Raw genomic sequence first — 22,327 nt, forward strand, 5'->3', positions numbered from 1 at the left:
AATCAGCCCTAAAGGCATTCGGAGCTGGCTGAAAAGCTCATGAGAGTATTTCAGGCATGGAAAGCCAAGACACTCTGGCAAAAGATCTCTGCGAGTGAGATCCCAGTGGAAAGAACAGGCCATCAAAGAAGGAGGTACCTTTCTCTGAAGGGAGGAGAGAACCTCCACTTTGACTATGACCTTGTCTAAACAAGATAAGAATCGGAGAACTCAGAGGGATTCCATAGCCTTGGAAACTCATGACTGGAGCATAGGGAGATTACTGATGCCATAGACAGGAGTGTCAATTTGTAAAGTCAACAACAGGAGTCACTGTGCACTTACTCCTCATGTAGGATCCCTATCCTTAATGTGCTGTACATTGAGATTTAATGCTATAACGAGTACTCAAACAATATATTTCACTTTGTGTTTCTATGGGGGTGCAAACTGTTGAAATCCTTACTTAATGCATACTAAACTGATCCTCTGTAAAAAAAAAAAAAAAAAAAGAAAAAAAAAAAAAAAAAAAAGAAATTATCAATTCCCAACTTGACTCTCACTGGGATTAAACATGACAATAGGTCTGCTCTGATTTCATCATCATTTTAAAAAATCATCTATTATTTTTCACTTTATGTTTCTGTGTGGGAGCAAACTGTTGAAATCCATACTTAATGTATACTAAGCTGATCTTCTGTATATTAAGATAATCGAAAATGAATCTTGATGTGAATGGAAGGGGAGAGGGAGTGGGAAAGGGGAGGGTTGTGGGTGGGAGGGACGGTATGGGGGGAAAGCCATTGTAATCCATAAGTCGTACTTTGGAAATTTATATGCATTAAATAAAAGTTTAAAAAAAAAAAAAAAAAAAATATAAATCTTCCATTAACCATCAAAGGTTGACCCTATGCATTCATATTACATAGTTCCATCCATACCCATTCCATAGGGCCTAAGAGTTCAAGAGGCCTGTCTTCCTAAGGCTCAGCTACTGAATTGGGCTGGCTCTGGGGTGTGAGGGGAAAAATGAGAAAGAAAAGCATAGCTGACAAATGACTTACCGGAAGCCTGGGATTCCTACCAGGAAGCATGACTGTTAGATTAATCTAAGACACCTTGGACTATAAAATACACCAGACTTCACAAATGAAATCTTACAATGCAATATCTTGATTAGTAAACTTTGTACATTTTAAAACTAAATTGCTTTGAGGGGCCCGTGCTGTGGTACAGCCGGTTAACACTCTGGCCTGAAGTGCCAGCATCCCATATGAGCACTGGTTCTAGTCCCGGCTGCCTCTCTTCTGATCCAGCTCTCTGCTACAGCCTGGGAAAACAGTAGAAGATGGCCCAAGCTCTTGGGCCCCTGCACCCATATGGGAGACCCAGAAGCAGCTCCTGGCTCCTGGCTTCGGATCAGTATAGCTCCAGCCGTCACGGCCAAATGGAGACTGAACCGTTGGATAGAAGACCTCTCTCTTTCTGCCTCTCCTCTCTGTGTAACTCTTTCAAATAAATAAATAAATCTTTATATAAAAAAACTAAATTGCTTTGAACTTCCTCCTTCAAACTCGGTTTCACAGTTTTGCCAAGGTAGTCACTTCTCCCAACATTTGTTGCAACCTGTGCAATAACTGGCCCCACACAAGGCAACAGTGGCTAGAAAAGATAAGATGCCTTCCACACCCTCAAGAATCTCATCCTTCATGGATGGCTGTGTCATCCAACAGAACTTTCTGCGAGACTGTACATGTTCTAGATCTGTGTTGTTCAATATGGTAGCCATTGGCTACATCTGGCTATAATTTAAATCTAAATGAAGTTAGACTAAAAATTAGTTCCTTGGTCAGCCTGGATACACTTCAAGTTCTCAAGAGTCTCATGTGGCCAGCGGCTACCACATGGGTCCGCACAATTGAAGAATAAGAGATGTAAAAGGTCTAAGTGAGATACAAACAAAGCTTTCTGAATAAAGTTATTCAAAGCTGAACTTGGAGAAGAAGGAAAGAGACAGAAGGAATAAGAAATGGAAGTTTCCATGAAGAAGGTAGCTTATAAAGGACAGATGGGTCTATCTACAAAAATGCAGAGGAGCAAGGGTGTCCCGGACAGAGGATACAGCTTGACCAAAATCTCAGAAATCAGAAAGCACAGTTTATTTCTGGATGCAACAAAAAGCCCAGTTTGGCTGCAGCATAGCACAAACCTGTGAGAGAGGACTGCAAAGCTGGGTTTGGCCCTTCTGTGGAGGACTCAGATGCTATCGAAATGCCTATTAATGCTGGAAGCAGTAAGGAGCTACTAAGGACTCCAAACATGGCAGAAAGAAGCTTTGGGAATGCCTCTGTGGGCATATATGAAGTATCTCTTTGAAGGGAAACACTGAAGCAGTTATTTCAAAAGACTGGAGAGAGATGATATAACATGAAGAGAGTGAAGAAATGATGGAGTGGCTGTTATTGGATTATAAATAGAGGGATACATGGGAGATTTACTTTGCCTAACATAAGAATGCCATCTAAAAATCTCACTACCATTGTGGAAGACAGATCCTAGTGTCATTTCATGAGTCTTCGCAGAGGAAGAATTCAGAAAAGGTGAACTTTTTCACAAGTATCAGCCTATTCACCTATACTGCAGGACCCCTTCCCCTCACAATACCCATGCTGATTGTGGTCAAAGGGTACTGAAAATTGGGTGCAAGAAAAGCAGAGGAAAACAATGTGATGCAGAGACAAGAGGTATTTAATAAATATGTGCTGGAGGGGCCGGTGCTGTGGTACAGCAAGTTAAAGCCCCAGCCTGCAGCGCTGGCATCCCATACGGGTCCCAGTTTGAGTCCCGGCTGCCCCTCTTCTGATCCAGCTCTCTGCTATGGCCTGGGAAAGCAGTAGAAGGTGACCCAAGGCCTTGGGTCCCTACATCCCATGTGGGAGACCCAGAAGAAGCTCCTGGCTCCTAGCTTCAGATCAGCTCAGCTCTGGCCATTCTGGTGTTTTGGGGAGTGAACCAGTAGAATGGAAGCCCTCTCTCTCTCTCTGGCTCTACCTCTCTAACTCTTTCAAATAAATAAAATAATGATAATAATAAAAATGTGCTGGAGAAGTCAAAACAAATTCCCAGGCATTCCTACTAAAGGAGATTTTATGGAGAGAGATGTCCCCAAAATGGATTTTAAATTATACTCTGCACCTCATAAAACACAGTGCACTCTCATTACCTGCACATCCCTCCCTAGCACGTGGGCATACTGGAGAAGGGGAGGAAAGAACACTGAGGTCTGTGTTCAGAAGCAGCCTCAGTCCGGTGACCCTCAGCAGCCTCTGTGGGCTATTGAGAGTTCTCAGTGTGGATCATCTGGGGAAATACTGGGTAGACAGGAAGGATTACAGAGAGGCTCTGCACAACAGTATGTGTTTGGAAGGAGTGTGTGATGAGGGTGAAGAGGACATGAAGGGAAATATCAACCCAGGATCAGCACAGAGAACTCTAATAATGAGTAATTCTCTTTCATCTTGGATCTTTATTGTGCTATTTCAGATAACTCTAAGGAATTCTCAAATTGTCTCATAAACATTATATACATATTTAGGGAGAACCATGTGATGATTTGATAGATGTATGTATTAGTTATTTTTGAAAATATTAGTACTACCCATGAAATAAAAAATGTGTGGAATAGTTCAGGAAGACAGGAAGCTCTGGGAGTTCAACAGCAGCAGCTCTAATGTGTTCTGTGCCCCATGCTGGGATATTTCTATCTCTGTATCAGTTTCCCCTACTACAAAATAGAAAAAGTATTGGTTTATCTCCTAGGAAAGAAACCCAAAAGCAAAAAGACATGAGTGACAACTACTTTAGAGTCCTAAGAGCGGCCATGACCTCTAAGTGTCCAAGGACTAGAGTTCCTGACTCATCTCTGGGATTGTTTCATCTGAAATCAGAATTTTGCACAAAATGACATTCAAAAGCTCAAACACTAAAATTGCTATGACTCAATGCATATGTCAAACTGATACATATATATATATACACATATATGTATATACACATATACACACACACATATATATACACATACACAAACACACATATTTCAAAAGGTTTCAATTGGACATCTCTTCACTTACTCCCCACTGTCTCTGAAGGGTATCTTGGGGCTCACACACCATGAATGCTCACACTGGTAAGATGCTTTCTCTCCAGCACCCTCATGTCTTTTCCACCAACTAAGCTGTATTTTTTACATGAAGCAAGTTTGTTTACTAAACCTGCTTATGAACGTTTTTGCATAATTAAAAAACTTCATGAAATATGGTACAAATTAAACATCCAGAAAAAGTGGTTTCCATGAGGACTAAGTTGATTTTGCCGCAAGAAACAAAGTAAGTCACTTAAATATTGCTATTGAGTTAGGTCAGGTGCAACAACTATAAAAATTTAGAAAGGAATCATAAAACTCTAGAAGGATTACTTGGCAAGCATCTTTAAGTCCTCAGTCTCCTTTAATAAAACCAACATTGGAGATCATATTTGGTGCATTATGAGCATGGTTTATGCAAGAAAGATGGCATAGAACTCCAATCAGCTGACCCAGACTCAAAGAAAAGGCTTGGGCCTACATCCAATAATTGGCAAATGTATGTACATTTACATATTTTAAGTTAAAATGTAATGTTTAAGGTGCATTTTTTTATGATTCTCTTTTAATAGACTCTTCCTATTAACCGACCAATGGCAATTGCAAATGGCTTCAGCAATGAGGGATTCTAGGGTAAGTAACTCAACCTAAACCCAGCATAGTTAATTTCCCCACTCAAGACAGAAGCACTAGGAAAGAGAAGAACTGCTTTATTGATCATGTCAAATTCTATGGCAGAAAGAAAGAAACCCCCACCTCCGGCTCCTGGAAATCACTGTTCCCTTTCTAGCTCTTCTCTTGCTCAGCTCAGTCCTTTCTGTTCTGCATATGGAAGGCTCTTCAGAATCCCCATCTCTGTCTCTGCCTTTTCTATGTCTCAAATGTATCTATGTGTCCATATGAGGGCACTCCAAAAAGTTTGTGGGGAAACAAATTAAAGATTAATTTTGACACAGAATATTTTGAAATCTGTACATTTTTTATAATATGCATTTGCTGTGAACTTTTTCAAATACCCTCATAAATGTATGTGTGTGTGTATATATATATATACATGAGAGTATATATGTGTTTTATATACCTACGTATATGTACATGAACTCTGTGTGTGTGCAAACGAATCAAGCAAGGGCCAATAAAGAGGACTCAGGAGGCTTAGAGGAAATTTGGAGGTAGATTCTAGAGTCTGACCACAATTAGGGCAATTCTGTAAAACCGGCTTAATGTTAGGTGGCCCATGAGCTTTCACCAATCATGCCAATGTCATAAATTGTGGGAGAAACATTAACCATCTTTCCAGTAGGTAGTACATGGAGAAGGAAAATCAATGCTGTGGTTTAGACATAGTCCCATGCTTGCAAGACTTTGTTTTTAAGCTGTGGAACCTTATTCAATTGACATTGCAGTAGCCCTATTATAGACAGATAAAAGTGGTGCATCTCTTTAGCTGAAGTTTAGAATGACTCATACTGCCCAAACTATCATGGAATCCAGTTTGAAAAACCAATGGTTGGTAGGTAGGTAGGTAGGTAGGTAGGAAGGAAGGAAGGAAGGAAGGAAGGAAGGAAGGGTAGAGAAAGAAAGAGGAGGGGAGAGGAGAGGAGGGGAGGGGAGGGGAGGGGAAGGGAGGGGAGGGAAGGGGAGGGAAAGGGAGGGGAGGGGAGGGGAGGGGAGGAAAAGGAAAAGGAAAAGGAAAAGGAAAAGGAAAGGAAAAAAAGAGATTTCATCAGTATCCCTGAGCTGCCTGCAAGAAACAAGCAGAGTAGCCTTGAACAAGTCACTTTCTCTTTGCCACATCAAAGCTGGCTGTGCAGGTTCTGTTCCACAAAGACTGCAGTACAGTGATCCTCACTATCACCCCAGGGAAATGAGCTTGGATGGAGGATAGACTTTTTGCTTTTTCCTTCATGAAGCTCCTGAACTGTATGATTGTTAGAACAAGTTTGTATTTCTTTTGTTAAAATTAAAAACTAAAGTTAGAAATTCAATAAACATGCACACACCAGCTGCTGGAGTTACAGATATTAAAAAGAAATGATGTTCAACTTAGAAAACTTACAGACTAGCAAGAGAGACAGATAATCACAATACTTCTGTGAAAATACTGACTGAACTGAATATCCAAAATGCTTGGGAAATAACTGTTCTTGTGGGGAGACAGGAAAGTAATTTTAAGAAGCAATGATGGGACATTCAAGTTGGATCTTAAAAGATGGCAGTTATGATAAAGATATTTTAAAATGTATATATTAGAGGAAATATGACAATTAAGTGAGCAAACTTGGGATTTTAGAGGATTATCTTCGTCTCTGTACTTGGACTGATCAACTATTTCAATGTGTGGTATAAGAGATGAATTTAGATAGCACATGAGTGATTTTTTTTTTTTTTACTTCCACAGCTCTATACTTACATTTACAGGCTATCTTCCAATTGTAGTAAGCTTTCTGGTGTTTCATTCATGATAGCGACATGAAGTTTCCTTTTCAGAATAAATACAGCTAATACATCTACTCTGTGACCTTGTGCAATAGATTTAGTCTCTCAAAATGGCTATTTCTTCATCTGTAATGTAAGGAAACTAAAAATACTGATGGAAAGGGGTTTTAGAAATCAAAAAAGTGCAAATGTTATTACCCCACAGACTAAGAGCCCCCTCTATATCTTTGTCCCCAGGGACTCAGTGCAGGGACTTGGATGGTAGAGCCACTGAATAATGACCAAAGGGGCTTGGCTCCAGGCAAGCAGGTCAGAGCTTTCAGATGAACTGATTTAGTGCAGGGAACATGAATAAACTTCATTGCCCATGCTAACCCAAATTGATTGGTAGTGACTGATGAGGCAGTGCACTGAGAAAAAATCCAAAGCTGTGATTAAGTGGTTGATTAGCAATGACTGTCATGGTTACAGAACTGGAGAGTGACAATATGACCACACATATTTTCCAATCATCATTCACTCAATCCTTGTCCAGTGAGGGCCTGCTATGATGGGCACAGAGTTCTAGGCTCCTGGAAATGACAGCTGTATTAGATCGGATGATTTTTCTTCTCTGATGGGAGTATTCTGTGCAGTCCAACCCTCATCAGCTTTCAGGAGAAGAGCTGGCTCTGACCATCTTCACTTCTTCCTGACTGAGACCCACCCAAAGAGGTCATTTATCTGGGGTTACACAGCAAGTCAGTGGCAGAAATAGAACTAGAACCCAAGGCATTTGCCTCCAAATTCAGCTCAGTTGTATACTTACTAGACCTGAAAAAAAAAAATGGCTTTCCAAGGTTTGTGGCTGCCCTTCTGAAGTACCAGCCTTCCCTCCTGCTGTCTCTCTTAGAGACCTTCTGTTGCCTGGTGGGAAGCAGGGAGCAGGTGAGTGGAGGAAATCCCCTAGGGGGCTGTGTTTTGCAAGGGTGGTTTAAAGAAAGGAGAGAAAGGGAGGGAGCGAGGGAGGGGCCATTGGAGCCCTGCTATTGGCAGACAGGTAATTGGTTACTTGGAGCAGCCGGCTTCTCCAGACTCCCTCCCTGGGGAAGGCTACAGAGAAAGCAATTGAAGATGCTTCCCTAACAAATTAGTGTGAAACTGGGCTTCAAAACTCCAGTCACATCCAGGTTCAGAGCTGAAGGTTTGATCTTCAGAGGCCCCAGGAAGGATGCAGAGAGAGGGAAAGGATGAAGTGGGCTGATTCCAGCCTCCAAAGCTCCCTGAGGGAGCCATTCTCTCCCTCCTGGGCTCCTGCTGCACTTAGGAAGACAGAAGGAACTTCACACATCCCTTGCTTTAATCCCATCACGTTAGAGGTGGGGAAACCCCAGACTGGGAGGAGACTGGACCACAGACACCCAACAGAACTGGGATCCTAGGACTCCTAGCTCTAATCCTCTTCAACGTACAAGGGCACTTCAAAAAAGTTCATGGGAAATGGAAGGAAAAATGTTTATTTTGATGCAAAAAAACAAGTTTGAAATCCATGAAGATTTTTTTAAAAATAGGCATTTCCATGAACTATTTGAAGACCCTTCATATGCATGAATTTGAAAATGTTTACAATGAAATCAACATAACTTTTTATTTCACTTTTAATGATTTGGTGCTTTTTTTCCCTCATATTACTCTGCCCCTGGGTTCCATGAAGTCTTAATCCACCGGAATTTCCTTTGAAGTATCAGAAACTCCTTCCTGCTGCAAAGAAGGCAGGTTCTAAGTGCTCACACCCAGTCTCATCCTCTTCTACCAGCACCCACCATGCAATGTGTCCTGAATACAGCACAGGGAGAAAGATGAACAAGAGGCATCCCTACATTCAAGCTAAAGGCTCTCAAATATAAATGGAAAAAAAGCTACAGGGGGCGTGGAGTGGAAGGGTGCTACTTAGGTCAGGAAAGATGTGTTGGAGGAGGCAATCATTGAGTTTACAAGGGACAAAATGGTGAAGATGAACTCAGAGAGGAGGGCAACTGATTTAGGGTTGTGTAGATCCTGAAAAGAAATTAGAATTTTAGCCTAAGAGCAGTAAGAAGCAACTAAAGGGATTACATAGGAGGGTGGTAATATCTAATTTGCTTTCTGGAAAAGATCAGCCTGGCTACTGCATAAGCAGGCATTCAGAATCATTTTATGCAAGGGGCAGTTAGTAAATCAGCTACACAGTGCAAGTAGACTTCATTCTGTGGCAACTGCTTGATGCTGTCCCATAGAGTTAGCAGCCACACACAGCACATCCGCAAGTGAGGGTGGCTGTGCTCCAGTAAATCTTTATTTATGGACACTGATGTCTGAGTTTCATGTCCTTGTAATGTGTCAAGAAATACTTTTTTTCCCAAGTCTTTAAAACAAGTGAATAGGCTTAGCGACTGTACAAAAACAGGTGGCTAGCTAGAGTTGGCTCAAGAGCTGTATACTGCACAGTATAAAGAAAGGATGAGGAGGGGCCGGAGCTATGGCATAGCGGATAAAGCCGCCACCTGCACTGCCAGCATCCCATCTGGGCGCCAATTCAAGTCTCAACTGCTCCTCTTCCAATCCAGCTCTCTGCTGTAACTTGGGAAAGCAGAAGATGGTCCAAGTCCTCGGACCCTTGCACCCACATGGGAGTTCCGGAAGAAGCTCCTGGCTCTTTAGATTGGCACAGCTCTGGCCATTGTAGCCATCTGGGGAGTGAACCAGCGGATAGAGGCTCTCTCTCTCAGCCTCTGCCTCTCTGTAACTCTGCCTTTCAAATAAATAAATAAATAAATAAGAAAAGAAAAGAAAGAAATGGATAGGGAAAGGAGAGGCAGAAAACCAGTCAGGATGCTGATGTGAGAAAGTGTAGTGGCTTCAACAAGGTGGAAATAATGGGAAGTGAATTTTGGAACTCATTTTAGAAATAAAACAGGGTTGGTGGATGGAAAAGATGAACAGTAAGAACAAGCATGAAGGGTGACTCCATAGTTGAGTAACTGGGGAAATAGCAGTTTGATTTCCTGAGATGAGGGGAGAGTGGGTTTGATGCAGCAATCACAGATCAACAGTGTGACTTCAGACAAGAGAGGCAGAAATGCAAGCTTCTTCTGGGTTTCCCAAGAAGTACCAGATGTCCAGGTAAATGGAAACTTCAGGCAATCAGTGAACATTTACAGTATAGTATGTCCCAAATAGTGCATGGGTCACACTTACACTAAACAAGTACCCATTGTTTTTCTACGATTCACTTTTAACTGGGAATCCTATATTTCTATTTGTTAAATATTGCAACCTTCCCAGGGGGGGAGTGTAGGCATTCATTAAAAAAAAAAAAAAAAAGAGGAAAATCTATCTAAGTCTGAGGAGCGAGAGAGGTGATTTCTTGGAGGAAGTGACAGCTGAGCCAAGTCCACAAGTTGACCAGGTGACTCCAGGATAGAAAAAGCATTGAAAGCAAATGGAACATCACTTCCATTTCAAGGTCAGGCTTGTGTACCCTGCACTCAGAAATGTGCACACCACCAGTGAGACCAGAGCCTCACATGAGAAAGGGGTCACCAGCTGGTGAGGCTGCGGAAGTGCACAGAGGCCACTTTGGAGAGGTGCCCCAGTGACGCCACAGTGAATCAGGACACCTGTTCAAACACACAGCTTCCCAGGCCACTCCTCCGTTCTGGCCTTGAGAAGCTGGCTGCTAAGGCATTGCTGATGAGTAGCTAACTTTAAGAACCACCCCACCCCCCCGCCCCGATCTAAATAACTTCAGAGCTTTCCCACCTACAAATGCCAGGAGCCAATGAAGTTGCTGCTGGCTCTGAAAGTATTTAAGAAAAGACCCCTGCTAACCAGAGCCAAGGCAGCACAGAGCAAGTGCACAGCATCCCACGAGGACGCCTTAGATGGGGCTCTCTCTGGAGGGAAGGTAGAGCCCTGAGATGGCTATTAAATGACCAGGCCTGATCCCCAGCTGGCACCCGTGTCTGGTACCTGATGCTCATTCTGTGTGCCTCTCTCAGCCCTCTGCATGCAGCCTCCCAGCCCTCTCCTTGTGCTTTTTCTTGTCACCCTGCCCCCTTCCCTCCTCCACCCACAGCTACCACTGAAATGATTCCCCCAAATGCAGCTATTACTGTGACTGGAAATCTCTTTACTGCTGATTCTGCTAATGGAAATGTTCCTTCCTTTTTCGGCTGCTTGCAAAGCCACTCGTGACTTCCCTGGGTGCCTGAGAGCAAGGCTTTGTCAGCCAGCCACCAACAGAAGGGAGAGGATTCCACCCCGCCTGCCTCCCTCAACACCCACCTGCCTTAGACTCAGTCTCTGAGAGCATCTCTGTCCAAACTGTCCTCAGACAACCTCGGAATCCCCTGCTTCCCCCAGCTCCCGGAGCACTAGCAGAGATCAATGGTCAATTTTATCCCTTTCTGCCTTGCTGGGGATGGGTAGAGGAAGGGAGGGCAAAGGCATAAACAGAGCTTGCTGGAGTAGGAAGAGGGGGAGGGGATGGGGATTCAGAGTCATTAATTATTCATACCTCCACCTCCTTCCAAAAACAGGACTCCAGGTGGCGAAGAGGCACTGAACATAAACTGTATGCCAGACATTGTGCAAGGTATTTTGCACACACTGTCTCCCTAAGGATCATATGGCTTAGCGTAAGCAGAACTTGGGCATGGTGCTGGGCACTGATTAAAATTTAGTTTATGGGGGAGTCTGCAAAAATAATTATCACAATAACCTGGAGAGGTGATTACTATGTTTTCTTCTCTTTATGGATGAACAAGCAGACAGTCAGAGAGGAGGCAAACTGGAAGGCTAATGGCAAGGATTAGTAGATGGGGATTTGACCTCTGGGCTTCCAATCCTCAGACTAGCACAAGTTCCACTCTAGAGGCCTGCATCTCAGCCTGGAGACCTGGGCTAGAGACAGGATTTTGCTCTGGATTAGCTTTGGGACCTTGAAAAATGTACTTCTCTTTGCTAAGTAAATAAGGGAATTGGGTTGGCTCTCAAAGGCTTTATTTTATCTAGTTTTAATGTTCTAGAAATATTCATGGTTTACTTGGATTTTATAGTATTATAATATATAATTTGATTATGCATGTGCAATTAGATCCCATTTTCAAGGTGGGAATATGGAATGTTACTAAGGAGAACTATGTGGACAAAATCCAACTGAAGGTTAAGCAGAGGAGTGGCAGGAAAGTGCACCTGGCTGCCGAAGAGGAGTTAAAGTTCAGACGACAGATGTCCTGACCATTGCTAGAAAGACAACATTGAGCTACTATCAACTCCTCAAAAGATGAGATCACAGGTCCTCTGGTATAATACTATACATAGCAGAAGGTGTGAAATCCCTAAGAGTTGGGAAGAAAGAATGAAAAGGGAAAGAGAAAGAGGAAAAAGAGTGGGGAAAACAAAAAAGGACAGAGGAAGAGAAGGAAGGAGAGAGGCAGGGAAGCAAGACAGCACAGCCGCATGGGGATTTACTTGTCAAGGAGGTACAGGAATAACTAGGGCCCTCGAGAGAATAAGAGACAAGGCCTGGTGCTCCCTCTTGGCAAAGCTACAAGAAGCAGGCGAGGGGGCTGATGGTTGCTGAGTCAGCTCCTGGCAGCACAGTTCCTCGGGCCTGTGAAGCTGTGACACCTGAAGTTCCTATAAAAGAAATCAAGGCAACTTCAACTTCTTGGTAATAATAAGAAAAGCAAGTGATAAGAGGTAAAAGAGCTTGTCCAAGAGATGCAAACTCAGAGAAACCGTAGCTCTGTGCAGCATGCAAGGCAGAGAGAACATAGACTATGGAAACAGGCTGACCTGGGTTTGGACTCAGCTTATTCATACAGCACCTGGGACGTCTTGGGTATGTTACTTAACCTCTCTGAGCCTCAGTTTTCACCTGCAATGTGGGATAAACCATATTAGTCTATCAGCCTTGTGGGGCTGATGGAATGAGAAAATAGCTGTAACAGCATGGCACTTGGGGCACAGGAAATGTTCAGTAAACGGGTGCCATACTCATAGCCCACTCTGTGCTAGGAGGGTAACATCAGTTACCTTATACTTTTGCGATGCCAGCTCCTCTCATCCCTGGCTGCCTACCTGTCCTTAAGATGGAAGAAATACAATGGACCAGGAGTCAATCTGGAAGCTGGCATCTGTTCCACCCCTGATTGCTACTACTGTGACTTTAATTTCCCATCTTTATATACAGCCTTTCATTTAGATAATGTTCTAAATACTCACCATTCTTGACATTTGATAAGCCTACAGCAACGGTGAATCATCTCCCCAAACATTCAATGCCTTTGTGTTTGTTACTATGCAAAGGTTCTAAACCTTTATCTGACTTCCAAGTTTTCCAAAATATGGTCTTTCCAAACCCAACACTCTTTCCTCTGATCAAACTGGTCTAGTAATCTATCCTTCAAACATCCCAGAATAATGAGAAGACAGGAACAGGTAGAAGAAATGAAGGGGCTGGTGCTATGGTGTAGTGGGGAAAGCCACCGCCTGCAGTGCTGGTATCCCATATGGGTGCCGGTTCAAGACCCGGCTGCTCCACATCCAATCCAGCTCTCTGCTATGGCCAGGGAAAGTAGTGGAAGATGGTCCAAGTCCTTGGGCCCCTGCACCCACGTGGGAGACCCGGAAGAAGCTCCTGGCTCCTGGCTTCGGATCAGCACAGCACGGCCATTGCAGCCAATTGGGGATTGAACTGGCAGATGGAAGACCTCTTTTTCTCTGTGCCTCTGTCTCTCTGTAACTCTTTCAAGTAAATAAATCTTAAAAAAAAAAAAAAAGGCAGAGGAAGAAATGAATATGAGAGCTCAGAAGAGGGAAGACCCTATGAAAGAGGCAGCATTCAAGGTCATCTTGACAAGATGAATGGAATTTCAACCACTTTGCCCAGTGTAGACACAGGAGTGATATTTGGCAAACCTGGGGTTTAGGTTATCCAAGATCTCCTGTGCATCTATGATGTACCCACCCAGGGGAGTCACTGCATCCCCAGAGATGAAGGAGGTCTATTTACTGTAAATAGGATGCATGGGCAAGCAGTACAAAACAAACATGGAAATACAGTAGTATAAGCAGTCTTGTCCTCATTCTGTTCCAGACCACTATCTTCTCCCACCTGCACAGATTCCAACAGGCCTCCGTGCTTCCACCACCATTCTTCTCCAGAGAAGTGGGCATGATTCTTTCTAAATGAGGTCAGATATTAGCGTTCTTCTGCTTAAGATCATGCATACCTTGCCCATTCACTCAGAGCCAAAGCTCAAAACCTACCCATGCTCTGTATCACCCTGTGCCACTCAGCTCCTCATTTTCCCTCTCTGACATTCTGTCCAGCCTCTTCATTGCTCACTCCACTCTGGCCACAGTGACCTTCCTGCTGCCCCTTGAGCCCTCCAGGTGTACTCCTGAGTCAGGTCTTTGCTGGAGCTGTTCTCTACTTGAAATGTTCCTAGATATTTCCTTAACTCTTACTTCATCCCACCCAGTGTTGCTTATCCAATCTCACTTCTCAATAAGCTCTTCTCAGTCTACCTTATTGAGCACTGAAACTAATCTCCTTATCTTAGAACTCTTGATTCTCTTTCCCAGCTTTATCTTTTTCCCCTTTTATATGGAATTGATCGTCTTTTCACGCAATACATAATTTACTCACTTAGGTTTCTTGTTATTACCCCCTACACACACATGTGCGAGATCACACACACACACAGAATTTATCATCTTGATGACTGCAAGGATAATGTCTTCAGTTTTCTGATGTATCCTAAGGACCCAGAAGAGTGTCCAGTGCATCATAAGTATTTAAGGGACTGGCTAATGTCACAGGGGGTCCTTACATTAATACTGAATTCCAAGATTAGAGTGTTCATGGCCAGGGCAAACATGTCAAGAAAGGCTCTAAAGTTAAATAACTTGAGTTCCATATTGAAAGGCAAGAAGGAATTTTCCCAAGGGGTTGGGGCAGAGTTATACAATGAGAAGGCTTCTGAATATAAGATGGTCTATTGGGGTGTGATCATGGACCTGTACTGTAACAGAGAACATGCTAATGCATCCCAGAATAATGGGGAACTAGTGAAGTATTATACAAGAAGATGGTCAGATCTGAGTTTTTAATGAAATCAATCTATCTGCAAGGACACAGAATGTTATAGAAAGCATAAGACTAAAGGTAGATAAATCAGTATGTGGACTGGTAATAGCAGAGAGAAGTGTTGAGGCCTGAGCCCGCATGGATGCAGTAAGGGGATGAAGGAGTGGGGATCCCTTGTGGTTAAAAGCCTAACCCTTGTCAAATTCTGACTCATAGACTTGGTAGTTTGTATGTGCTCATATACCAGTAAGGAAGCTACAAATATTTCAGTATTGAATCTTACACTGTGCAGTTGCACCTACCCCCATGCCCTTCAAAAATGACTTCTTGGGGGCTGTTGCCCAAAAGAACGACAGACCATGGAGAAAAGAAAGCGAGAGGAGAGGGCAAGTGCTAGAGAGTAGAGCAAGTCATGTCATGCACTGCTGCCTGCCTCCTTCTGGGGCACAGAGGCTGTATGCTCTGCTGCAAGGCAGGGAACGCAAGCTTGCTCGCTATAGTTAATCTTCTGTTGCCACTAGCTGGTCAGTATGAGAACTAGGCAAAGCAAGAGCTCCGTAAAGGAAGCTTCCCCCGAAGGCTGCTCCACCCCAAGGTTAAACCTGACTCTTTCTTTCCTTTCCTAGGGAACATCAGACTTTTTCTGCCTATCCCTACAGGCAGCTAGAGTAAAAAGCAATGAGGTTTCCTCCTCCCCCAGAACAAAACCCATCAACTCAGGTGCTTAGCAAAGATTGGAGCCAACCAGCTGAATACTTCGGTAGGAGAACTAATTCAATTTCCCTAAGGATATTTTACTCCTTGTAGATTTTTTTTTGCAGCAGCAGCAGCAGGAGAAAGAATGGTGTATCCTAGGATGTTTAACCAAGTCACAGACGCTGAGATGTGTTTACGACATGCCTTTTATGAGGAGTCCATTGCTGTAATGGAAAGAGGTATGGAGTAGGATGAAAAATCAGTTTTAAGGAGTAGGATGAAAAGTTCAGCTTGAACTTCAGGTGCCTGAGTAGGTTTCCTCCCTTGTCTGGGCCTCAGTGACACCACATAAAATAGAGGGGGGGGTGGATTCTCTGCCTCTGAGAGTCTTTGACACTGAAAACCCATAAAAGAGGACAGCCGTGGTAATAGTTTCAGGACTTCACCCAGAAGGTCAAAGTCAATCTCCATCTTCTTGTCCCCCAGCAGACAGGGCTTAGAGAACAAAGCAGAGAGGTGAGAAACAGGAGGCTTTGCCTGATATGACAGAGACCTGGTCGAACTTCCTGCTGCACTTGCTATAAATTAAAACTACAGAATGACCTGTGGCCTGAGGGTCCGGTTCAAGAAAATAATCAAGCTCTGGGCTGTCCTGCAGCTTGCAAAGCTCTACTGTCTCAGCTGGTGTCACTCCCCCCCCCCCCAGAAACGGCAAACCTGATTGGCCCTGACCTAAGTGGAGCCCCTCTAACAGCTGAAATGAGTCCTCCAGCTCCCTGCCCCATCACCCTCTCAGTGATCTCATACTTTCTGAGGGCAGAAAACACATCTCTCTCTGCCCTGAGTATTAAATAGGTTTCATCAGCTTTGAGTTGACAAGAGGTGAGGGTCACAGGGAATGGAGTGAGGGATGTGAACAGAAAAGGGAAAAAGACTCACATTACAAACCATTAGATAACCCCCCCCCAAAAAAAAATCTCTATATTTACAATGTCCAGATGCCTGGACTAACACAGCACGGTGGAAACTTAGAGTGCTGCCCAACTGAGTGACTTAATGATGACGGAACTGGTACCCACATAAAGAAATAACATACAATGCTTTAAGGTATCAAACTGTCCCTCTTCTCCAGCCCAGAATTTGTCTCTCACACAGAGAAAAGGGCACAAAAATTGATATTGAGGAATATTCTGTGGTCAGAAATCCCACATAGAAGACAAACAGCTTTTTAAAGGGTAACAACTTTCAGACTCAAACCAGGAACTAGAAAGGACATAGAGGGCAAATGTCCCCCAGGGCTGGGGTCCTCTCTCTCTGAATGCCTGCCAGAGAGCTGCTCCTTCTCTACTCCAACGCGGACCAGACTATAGGGGTCAGCACACTGCACGGTTCCACAGGACGCCTCCTCCTGGAAGTCTCAGTTCTATCCCCTTAGTATATGCACCGTTTAAACATTCTTCAGGATCAGACCAAAAAGGGAAATGAAACATAATTTCTCATTCCATGATGACATTTGAGGGAAGATTCTCCAGCCCTGCATGGATCTTTCTTCTTAAGCTAAACTCCCTGCTCCCGGCAACCCTCTGGCTGGGTGCCTGGACCTCCCTCCTCCCAGAGGCTTTTCTCTTTGGGTATTTATTTTAATCTGTATTTTAAGGAGCCTTTGCTGATCTGACCGAGTTGGTATTTCAGACTGTCTTTGTCTTTCACCCAGACCACCCAGCTTCTTGCATGGAGCATCCTTTTGGGAAAGGCCTTCAGGACACTGCACTGCCACAACTACTCATGCAGGTGCACTTAAAAGCATGCAATTGAATGATTTTCCTTATTCACACCACCTCCCCCAAATACAGAGCACACTCCTCTCCTGCCAGGTTTACAGGGCAACAAAACTTAACGAGAAATGTGGACTTGAGTGGTTACTCAATTGTATTGCTTTCACTCTCTCTTGCTGAATCAAAGCAGGTGGTAAATAGTCTGGCCTGGCCACTACCAAGCACAGGAAGAAGGATGACATTTCTGTATCTGTAGGCTTGAAAGCCAAATCCACAAGCAGACTTTGGGGCTTCCCCGGGGTAGATGAGGACTAAGTGACGCACAGGTTCACCTCAGAAACCCTGCGCTGGCAGGGGCTCACGTTCAAAGTCTGTCTTTTCAATCAGTGCTTCCCAACACCCCCATGTTACCTGCAAGGAAAACAGTGAGAAGCAAGAGGAGCTAGTCACAGTCACAGAGCAGGTCAGGGCACTTTAAATTCATGAAACCTTTACACCAAAGGCTTATTTTAGGGCTCACCTACCCACTCACATTGTAACACAAAGAATCGAAGCTCTGGGGAATAAGTGACTAGTTCAAGGTCACAGTGAGCCAGAGAAGAGATTTCCAGATCCTAACCAACATTAACTTCCTAAAATGTGTTTCAGTATTTCCCTTCCACTTAAGCTGTCCATAAAAACCTTCAAGTTCTAGCTCAGATTCTTTCTGGTCCAGGAAATGGCCCCAGTCTCCAAGTCTATAGAGATGTCTGCCTTCCCTAACATCACCGAATGTATCATCTCCATCGTTCACTGACATTATTAACTAGAATGCCCTTTGACACCCCCTGAATCAGAACTTTGAGTGACAGAATTACTAGAGGTCATTGAACTCTGGCCTCACTTTCAAATTCTCATACTGCAGCTCACCAGCAAAGCTGAATTTCCTTAGGAGAAAGGTTCTTGTCTTGTTGATGATTGCTATACCTCCCTATGCACCACGGTGGCCTGTATAAACTGCACATTTGGGTCAGAACAGCAGTTTAAAAATTATCAAGAAAGTTGGTGTCAGGGAGACTGGCGTTCCAGCTCTAGATGTGCCATTTACTCAGAGTGTGACTTTGGACTGGATAAAAAAGCTTTCTTGTCTGTCAAATGGGAATAACAATAGTGCCCACTCCATATGCTTTATGTGAATTAAACACAATGCAAATGTAAGGTTTCCAGCACCATATTGAGGATTCAATAACGATTTGCTATGCCTTGATCATTTTCGGGAAAATTCATTTTGTCAATGTCATTGCCTGATAATCAGATTCTAAAGAGGCCCAGGCACCAAGACCTAGGGGATCTTTCTCTTCTAAGGGAAACGTCCATCTACAACAAGCAGGGTAGAATTTGAGGGGGAAAGGAGAAATATGAAGAAGGGGAGACCTGAAAAAAGTCCTTTCAGTCTGTGTATCACCAATAACAGATCAGCAGAACGGAGGGAGGCAGATTTGAAGGTGATTTTGGTGAGTGGGGATGGTAGGCAGTGGGTGAAAAATTACCTTACGGTCACCCACACGGACTTAGAGCAAAATAGGAAGTTTACCTCTTGTGTGTTTACACCCCTTTAATGCCAGCAATGTTTTATCACCAACAATTCTGGACCCAGGACTCAAAGCATGCCAGGAGAGCTTTGGCAGACACCATCACCCCCTAGTGGTGGCTTCACACTCCCCTCTATTGTTAGGGTTTGGACCCCATTATGCACATGGCCAGCACAGCCCCTGGTCATCAGCAAATTCTCTAAATTGACAAGCTCATACTGAGACTTGCTCAAATCGCCAGAGACTAACACTAGGCAGGCTGTTTCAAATGTATGGGAATGGGCTGGGGCTGCTTTGGGACCCTGGGAAACAGACAACCATAAATAACTCAAGGCATGCCACTCCCCCACCCCCACCCCCTGCCCCTCATTTCCAGCCAGCTTGTCCCTCCCAGAGCTCATTGTGCACTCCGTGTTTACATGCAAACAGTCGAAGACCAACACAAATAAAAAGCCCACGTCTCCCTACACAGCTCCTGCTATACCCTGCCATCTGGTGACTACCTCGCTCGCCAAATCTCTTGTCTGGAGTGCCTGGAGCTGCCAGTCCAGGGCGCTGGAGGGAGCAGAAGGCAGAAATTCAGTTCCCGGTATGCATCCAAAGGGCTCACTGCTCCCAAAAAGGACAGCATCCAGGCACTCTAGGGGTAGTCAGTGCCCCTGCCAGGCTCAGCCTGCGTGGGTGCCCCAGGAAAGCCAGAAAGCTGTCAGGAGTGGCCCACGGGCTCTGCAGCTGCTATAAAGGACCCTGAGGGACTCCAGACTTCTAGTTCCTCCCTTCTGAAGGTGAAAGTTAAAAATAGCGGGGATTGCCAGCTCAAGGAACTCCAGGAGGCATCCATGGCTGACCAGACTGGGCCCTCCACCTCCTTGGGGAATTGAAAGGCTCTGGAGCCCTGCCTGCCAAGTCAGGCCACCCCCACCCCCATCTTTGGAATGGCCCTTTATGGGAGATTTCTGCCACTGCCCTCTAGGGATTGTCTGGAGTAGGGAGATCTCCAGACTGGAGGGAGCCAGGGAGAACGGGAAGTGATGCCAAAGGGATACTTGGTGCGTTTCTGGAAAGACCCTTCCTGGGGGAAGGCCCTGGGAGCCGGTGAGGAGCCCTCGTGTTATATGGGTTCCCTAGAGAACACCACCTCCGCCCTCATTCCCTTCCCGGGATACGGGCAGCCCCACAGGTGCACGTGGGACGTTCTATGTGTGCTGTGTGTGTGTGTGTGTGTTGTAAATGCGTCGCACGCCAGACGCGCCGCTGGGAGAAGTCCCCGGAGAACCTGTGAGGCGCTCTCCCGCCTCCCTCGCAGCAGGCTCAGCCTGCGCGCCCAGCCTACAGCCCCTACAGCCCCTACAGCCCCTACAGCCCCTACAGCCCAGGGGCCCGAAACCCACCCGGAGACTCAAGTTCAGACCACGAGAGGGCTTGGCACTCGCTCACACCCCCAGGGGGCAGCCAACGTGAAAGGGGGCGCGGGGGCTGTGTCACAAAAACACATTCCAGGAGACTGGAGTCTGGTTCACTGCTACTCTAGGGCGGGAGGGGAGTTCCCCAGGGAGGTCCACGCTGGGCTCCTAAAGGCGCTGACCACCAAGGCCCGCGCCCCCGGGAAGAGGGTAGGATCAGCGACAGAGAAGCCCCCGGGAGAGCCCCTGGCGCGTTCCCGGACCGCGGCTGGGCGGACGCCGAGGACCAATCCGATCCTGCGCCCCGGAAGGGAGGGGGGGCACAAGCAAGCAGCCAGCGCCAGAGAGCTGAGGGGAACATTTTTGTAAACGCTCTCCGAGATAATTAAGCTATCAATTACCCGGGTGGGAAATCAGTCGCGCTTCCCACAGCTCCACCAAGGGCCGACTCCTCCGGGATTCGCGCCGGGAACCAGCAGGCAGCAAGCTGCGGGCGAACTTTCTGATTAACTTTTCCGTTTGAGCCCCCACCCGACCCGTCTCCTCTCCCTGCCTTAAGTTATAATGGTGAAGCCACTGAGTGAGCAGCGGGGATCAACATGCTCTCTGCCGGGAGTGCGCGGAGAACGGTCAAGAGCCTGACAGGGGTGCAGGGGAAATCTATGAGTGGACAGTCCGTGAGCTCAGCGTCCCAGGCCTCAGAAATCTCACCATCCTCTCGGTGCCCATTTCACAGATGACCAAAACTGAGGCCCAAGAGAGGGGAAGCGACTTGGCCAAGGTCACCCAACCCATGCGCAACCCAGGCTTTCGCAGACGGGGTGATTTTACACGGAGCCACTCCTCTCCGATTCTCGAGAAAATCTACCTGGAAGGGCAAAGGCACAACTCCCAGGCGGAGAGCGAGGGGGCGGTAACTCAGGGGGCCGCCAGCTACCGTGCCGGGAGTAGCCGTGGGCGACCCAGCCACGAACTGGCTCCGAGTGCCTGGCTGCCCCGGGCCCAGGTAGGAGAGAACTCGGCGACTGGGGAGTCTCCGACGTCCGGGATGCTCCGGACAGAGCTCACCGTCGGGACTGAGGGGCAGAGGGGCAGGTCACCGCGGCGGGAAGGGCGGCACGCCCCCGAGCGCCCGCCCAGCCCGCTCCAGGACCTCCCGCCCCGCACTCCTCGCCAACCACCTGTGCGCCCTCGGGGCCCCTCAGCTGCCCTCCGCGAACCCCACTCTGGGCAGCCTGAGGCGGGGATCCCCAGGGCGCCCCCACCCGTCCGGCCCCACTAGGCGGCTCACGGCTCCTCTGGACCACGCGCGTGTCGGCGCCCAACCTTACCTAGGGTGAAGAAGGGCAGCTCCGTGTTGTCCAGGTCGTCCTGCACCGCGATGCGCCCGGGCAGCTCGTTACGCACAAAGAGCAGGAGGCGCGACTCCGCCGCGGTACCGGCAGAGCCCGCGGAGCCCGCGGAGCCCGGGGACGCGGCCGCAGCCGCGGAGGCGGCGGCGGCGGCCGCTCCAGCCCCGGTCCCAGTTCCGGCCCCAGCGCGGGCGCTGCTCCAGCCGATGTCGCTCTCCCGCAGGGCGGGCAGAGTGGACACCGTGACTGTCTTGAGCCGGCACGGGCTGTCGGGCTCCCGCGAGGCGGCTGTGGCGCCGGCCAGCAGCGGCGGCGGCGGCAGCAGGAGCAGGAACAGCAGCAGTGGCGGCGGCGGCGGCCCCGGGTGGAAGCCGAGCCTCGGCCGCCCCCAGAGCCCCGAGCCGGGGCCGGGGCTGCGCCGGGCGCCGGCGGCGGCCATGGCGGGAGGGGCTGCGGTGCTGTGAGCGGCGGCGGTGAAGAAGGAGGAAGAGGAGGCAGCGGCGGAGACGGCGGACGCCGAAGCGAAGCCGGACACCCGAGCTAAGGAGCCGCCAGAGCCGCTCGCCAGCAGCCCCCAGCTCGGGGCTCCGCCTCCCGCTCGGCCCCGGACCGCCCCCCCGCGCCGCCTCCCCGGGCCCCGCCGCCCGCCCCCTCCTCCGGCTCCCCCCGCGGACCCCGAGCGGTTCTCAGGCTCCGCCCGGCCTCGTGCAAGTCCCAGTCGCGCCCTCCCCTTTCCCAGGATCCCCCGATGCCGTCCTCACAACACCCTTCCCAAATTCCTCGCACTCAGGGGCCCCCTTGCGTCGCCCCCCTGTCGCCCCTGGCTGAAGCCAGCTCTCCTTGCTTCTC

General features: G+C 47.1%; 1 protein-coding gene across 7 annotated transcripts in view; it reads right to left on the bottom strand.

Annotated features, from left to right (window-relative positions):
- The window catches only part of ASTN2 (astrotactin 2), a 1,032,549-nt gene extending 1,010,491 nt beyond the window's left edge, over positions 1–22,058 (bottom strand). For all 7 annotated transcript variants that reach the window (XM_070066427.1, XM_070066421.1, XM_070066416.1 and 4 more), the window contains exon 1: positions 21,458–22,058. In XM_070066427.1, coding sequence (XP_069922528.1) covers positions 21,458–21,917 — 460 coding nt within the window. In that variant the 5' untranslated portion in view covers positions 21,918–22,058. The remainder of the gene's footprint in view (positions 1–21,457) is intronic.
- Between the last annotated feature and the right edge of the window lie 269 nt (positions 22,059–22,327).

The sequence above is a fragment of the Oryctolagus cuniculus genome, chromosome 1 (genome assembly GCF_964237555.1).
Source record: "Oryctolagus cuniculus chromosome 1, mOryCun1.1, whole genome shotgun sequence".
NCBI classification, from domain to species: Eukaryota; Metazoa; Chordata; class Mammalia; order Lagomorpha; family Leporidae; genus Oryctolagus; species Oryctolagus cuniculus.